Consider the following 5,527-nt stretch of genomic DNA (forward strand, 5'->3'; position numbering starts at 1 on the left):
CTAATCGACGATCAATCTGATTTTATCGTTACCCAACGTTCTCTGCTACCGTGTTATTAACTGCTGTTTTTATCTAATTTATTTGCTTTTTAATTCTTGCAATTTGTAGCTCGATTTGAAAATTGTTTTCCCTCTTTTATGCATTGGTTTGATTGGTCAGTTTGTGTCTCTGATTAGGAATGCATGAATATACATACTGAATTTATTTTAAAATTCGTTTAAACAGAATAATATATACATTTTTCATTTCCTTCATTTTTCACATATATATATGTATATATATGTATATGTATTTCACTCCACTATCAATTTCCATTCGAGCAATATTTCACTGGTATTAATACAGGAAGGGCAATATCTCACTGTCAGTACTGACGCTTTTTATCCTGAGAAAAAGAGCAATTCCTTTCGTACCGTTCATCCTCGAAGAATTCAACAAATTTTAACGTTCCAAAATTATACGGTTCTCGCGGCGAAACGAGAATTGATGAAAACCTCGAAATGCTTTCTCGCCACGAGCCTGTAGAATGCAGTCGTGTTTAAAAGACTGCAGGCTACCACTGACTACGCGAGCCTGTTCCAATTTCCGATGACGAAAACCGAGGCGAATCGCGATTCAACGTTCTGCCATTGACAGACTGGCCTTGATCTTAACCACCCTCGAGCCAGCCTCGATTTCACCGAACAATTTTCGCCTCGAGGCGGACGAGGTGACCCGCGAAACGTTAATTAGCAAAAAGACTTTCGCGAATTTTTACCGAGCGAAGATATTTTTATACTCGGCTTCCTCACGGTCAGTTTCATTACATTATTTACGTTCGAACTTTTTCGTGTATCGATTTAGAAGGAAGTGGGAACAAAAAATAATGAAATATTGTAATTCGTTTGTCTTTTGTCAAAGGTATTCTTTTTATTAAACTGATATCACTTAGCTTTAAAAATATACATACGCAACATTTTATATTTCTATATATATAAACTTATATATATATAAGAAGTTTGGCTGACCCTTAGAAAAGTAAGGGTGACCGCCCTCGGTTCAAGGGCGACAAGCGGGACACCAGGTCGCCGTTCCAACTAAAAATCCCAAGGGCGGATTCTGTCACGCGTTTATATTACACACGATACTCGGATCTCGTTTCCTTTCAGCGTTTTCGTTCCCGTCGTTTCTCTCCGGGGCCAAGGATTTCAGAAATTAGATGTAATAATAATAATAATCTGTCTGAACGTCGTTTTGCCGTCCTGGTCGCTGAATCTCGAGCCGTTTCGAAATTTATCACAGATCATTGGCGGACGCGACCATCGGACTCGCGTCTCGTTAAAAAACCAATCGAGACCATTTTTCTATGGACCCATCACTACTTCCTCCGATTTACCCTGTGCATCGAATTCGAATGCGATATTTAATACAGACAAGTCTGTTCCGAGACAATTTCGTCCACATCGATGTAACTAATTACGATGAATCAAAGAAAAATGGTCCCGATCGTTCATTGGAAAACGTCGCGTCCACCTGAAACTCGTGATCGACCAATGGGACAAGAAATGAATGAGTGAACGGCCAGAAACGACAGGCAAGAGGATGAATCAAAGGGTTTGACTTAGAGATTAAGGAACGGATTTAGAAGAATCCATCACCGGTCGGATCGTTCACCCACGGGTAATTGTTGGGGCAACGTACGCAGGTCTGAAGGTTGATGGTCTCCCCCGGCACTTCTTTCGAGGTCAGCTTGCACGAGTGCGGTACCCAACAAGCCGGCGGCCCATCCACGATGCACTTCTCCTTCCACGGCTCGAAGTTCTTCGATTCCGTGACGGTCCGCGGGTTCTGGATCCATTGAATTACTTGGGTCATCGTCACGAAGTAGACGTCATTGTGGTTGGCCAGGATCTCGTCGATCCAGTAGAGGAAAGCATCCAGGAACTCGGGATTGTTCTTCAACCAGGCCGCGTGGAAATAGAGACCCAGCGGGGCGCGGTTTTGCTCGTAATGTCTGTCGAAATTGTGGTTCAGGAAGTTGTAGAACTGGTCGCCGGTTAAAATGTTGCTGCACGAGTCCACCATTGCGCAACCAGGAAGGTATTCGTCGTTCTGGGGATCCTCACGACGGTCCAACTCGTTCATCACCATTTCCCAAACGGCGTGAGATCTGGGCAGAGGAAATAAGAGTTCCGTGGTTGATAGGTTTGAATCGAGCTGCTGGGTTTAATGATACAGCTGCTTGATTCAAAATATCGTATTAAATAATTAACAGAAGATCTCCCGAATTCAATTCATTAAACAATATGAGATATTTCTATTTATACAATTTTAGTTAAGGCAGATGGCTTTAAAATAATTGATACTATGATCAATTTAATTGATTGAATATTCCATTGATCACATTTAAATAGATACAGTGTTACTACGAAACGAGTGATACAACTCAATAATTCAGTCCATTAAGCTATATAAATCTATTTTTTTCTATTCAGATGAAATTATTTAAAATCATCCCAAATATGTATAAAGATCTATATTAAATAACTGATTAAAAACTGTATTGGAAAACTATGTTGAATGGCAGAAAAATAGTAGTCCTATTGAATAAATGATACGAGTCAATAATAAACGCGACGTCATATAATCAAGAGTACAGAGTATTTCCTGCACAATTTTTGTACCGAGCAATTTTCAGATTTAATTAAGTTACCTTGTAGGACAGTGTTGAAGGTTTCCGTGGCATCGGTGTGGCATTCTAAAGTACATGGTGTAAGGCCAAAGCGGTGGGTTGTTCAGGGCCGCGGTGATTGTGGAATCGTAGAGGAAAGCTTGTTCCTCCATCATCGTAAACTGATTGTTGCCACCGACCCTCAGATAAGGTGCCCTCACGCCAACCACGCTGTTGTCCGTCAAGTTCGCGTATTTCTCCGCAATTATTCTCATGCCGGCCATCTCCTTCGCCCAGTCGTCCACCGTCGCGTCCGACCAGAATCGTTCGTCGTCATTGTGTCTTGAAACACAATCATTCATCCAACAAACTAACTTCAGATGTCGAGACAAACGTATTACATGAAATAAGATTTTCCATGCCGAGATTAAAAAATCAAATAAAAAATAAGAAATGAGTAGCTCTTCATATAAAATAAAATTTCTGTGATGATCTCATTTTTTAAAAGTTATATATAGACTTTCTATATTTTTCAATGCATACGATTTCTGATAATGATTGATTATATTTTTTTATTATAAAATATTTGTTTGACGGTAATTAAGATTGCTTACGAGATGGAGTGAACGGCGATCTCGTGTCCTTTCCTATGCATTTCTTGCATGGCCGAGTAATTAGTATACTTGTGTGATACGAAGAAGGTGGCCTTGATCTCGCAACCATTCGGGTTCTTGCGTTTCCCGTTGAAAATTTCTTTGTAAAGACCGATATTATTATTATTGATCGCATCGTCGAACGTGATCGTGATCATCTGAGGCACGTCTTTCGATGGTAGGTCACCAGGAATTGTGGTACCGTCTTCGGAGCAGAAACAGTCAGGGAGAACGCAGACCACAGGGTCGCAGGGTGGCGCCCTATTGGGGTCGTTGTCCATGTCTGTAATTTTTTATACGGACCCACCCTTTACTTACAAATTATGTTAAACAAGCAGCCAACCATTTTTGTTGATTTTCAATTAACGACTTCAATATTTTAACATTATCTAATGGTCAGTCAACTGAATATCTTAATACATTTTTAAACATTACGTTCCCCTTATTTTTTAATAAATTAATGAACTTGATTCGATATAAATTTTGAACATAATAAATGAAAATTCTATTATTTGCTTACCACAAATGTTCTCGTCTGATCCATCGGTACAGTCCTTCTCCCCGTTACAGAATAGACCTCTTTCAATGCAAGAACCGTCACCACAAGCCAGGAAACCATCCTGACAAAGCGGTTCCTCGGTATAGAGCAAGGGTTTCGCCTTGCGTTCCTTATTTTTCAATTTACAGTTGTTAACAGAGTCCTTCCAGTCGCAGGTCTGCTTGTCGATGTCGAAGTAAAGCCCGGCGGGACACCTGATCGCCTGGAGGCCGGAACTGGTGCACTGTATCACGTCCCTGCAGTTGTCGCCTTCGCCCGCAACCAGCCTGAACCATTCACCGGCATCCTTGTCCTTGCAAATCTCGCTCTCAAAGCTTTCTTCCTTCTTGTCTTTATCTTCCTGTCGCTTCACTCGATTCGTCCCCTCTATAATTAATTCGTTATTTTTCTTCGACCTTTCTTATAGCCTCGACATTGCGAAAGAGAATAGTAAAAAAAAGTATTTCAATCATTTTTTATGATTTTATGATTTTTTACATTTTAATTGAAAATTACTGACATCGTCAGTGTTTGAATTGTTAGCATTTCCTATCTCGATTGTTGAAGTTCAAGAGACAGTTTAAATAAAGAGACTGGATCTTGACGCAAACCACTTCTACCGTTTGTATTAAAATTTGTCGTAAGCCACTCGACGTTAATTAATATTCTACAGAAGGTGTAATACCAATATTGTAGACAAATAGATAAATAAATATGTTTCGAGTCAATCACGGATTTTGAGAAGTTTGTTTTGCCTAAGTGTATTTACATAGAATGTTGTTCGACGCACTCCTGGATTTCTTCAGTGAAATTTTCGAGACGCGTTACGTAACGAAGGTGTGCGTATCACGTGGCGAGAGATTATGGAAAGCGTGAAATTGACTCGACTCCCAATAGAGTCACCGAGGTCTTAACATAATATGCGATAAATCATAGTTCCAAATATCTTTTATGCATAAAGAATTTTGTTTCTTCCAAGAATTTTATTAAAGAAGACAGTAATTGTTTATATCTTAACTTCATTACGTTTTATGGTTGTATTTATTTAAATGGAAAATATTTTTATTGTAGAGTATTAACGTGGCTAATTATTATTAGAGCAAATATAAATATTATTAGATTTTTAAACGCACGTTGCTTTCATCTCCCTTCGAACGGTACGTGTTTTAAGTTTACGTCGAACCAGTGAACGGAGAAAGCTGTCTCGCCTTTCGAACGATAATATTGGTTTATTATTAGCACTCGCGATTATTTATTTAATCTTTCTGGCCAGTCTGAAGCTCATCGATTACTGAGCAGCCGCTAATTCGATCACCATTTGTGCCAGAGAAAGTCTATTCCGCGTTAAAATTGATTTCGTACGAAGGAACAGATTCTTAATTTCAACTGTTACGTGAAGATATAATGTTTCAATTATGCGGACGCGGAGGAAAGTGAAATCCTCGTGGAATTCGAAAATGTGGAATGTCCACTCAAGAAAGTAACGGAGTCAACAGGTTACAGAAGTGACTAGCTTCTAATCACCGGATCGCCTTGAGAGCCGTGCCCCGACGAGCAGCTTCAAGCTCGCTGATCAAGATCCGAGTTGTTGGCAATTTAAAAAATTAGATCTCATCATTCAAGTCATATAAACGTTAAACATTTACTGCGAATTTTTGTAATAATACTTGGAAGTATAGAAATCT

General features: G+C 39.5%; 1 protein-coding gene across 1 annotated transcript in view; it reads right to left on the reverse strand.

Annotated features, from left to right (window-relative positions):
* Positions 1 to 877: 877 nt before the first annotated feature.
* Positions 878 to 5,527, reverse strand: part of LOC108632227 (uncharacterized) — a 6,960-nt gene continuing 2,310 nt past the window's right edge. The window contains exons 2-5 of the mRNA XM_018036656.2: positions 3,825 to 4,229; positions 3,266 to 3,587; positions 2,694 to 2,993; positions 878 to 2,150 (exon numbers count right to left, since the gene is read on the reverse strand). Coding sequence (XP_017892145.1) covers positions 1,622 to 2,150; positions 2,694 to 2,993; positions 3,266 to 3,587; positions 3,825 to 4,229 — 1,556 coding nt within the window. The 3' untranslated portion in view covers positions 878 to 1,621. The remainder of the gene's footprint in view (positions 2,151 to 2,693; positions 2,994 to 3,265; positions 3,588 to 3,824; positions 4,230 to 5,527) is intronic.

The sequence above is a fragment of the Ceratina calcarata genome, unplaced genomic scaffold, assembly GCF_001652005.2.
Source record: "Ceratina calcarata isolate Rehan_Ccalc_2016 unplaced genomic scaffold, ASM165200v1 scaffold1520, whole genome shotgun sequence".
In the NCBI taxonomy this organism is placed as follows: Eukaryota; Metazoa; Arthropoda; class Insecta; order Hymenoptera; family Apidae; genus Ceratina; species Ceratina calcarata.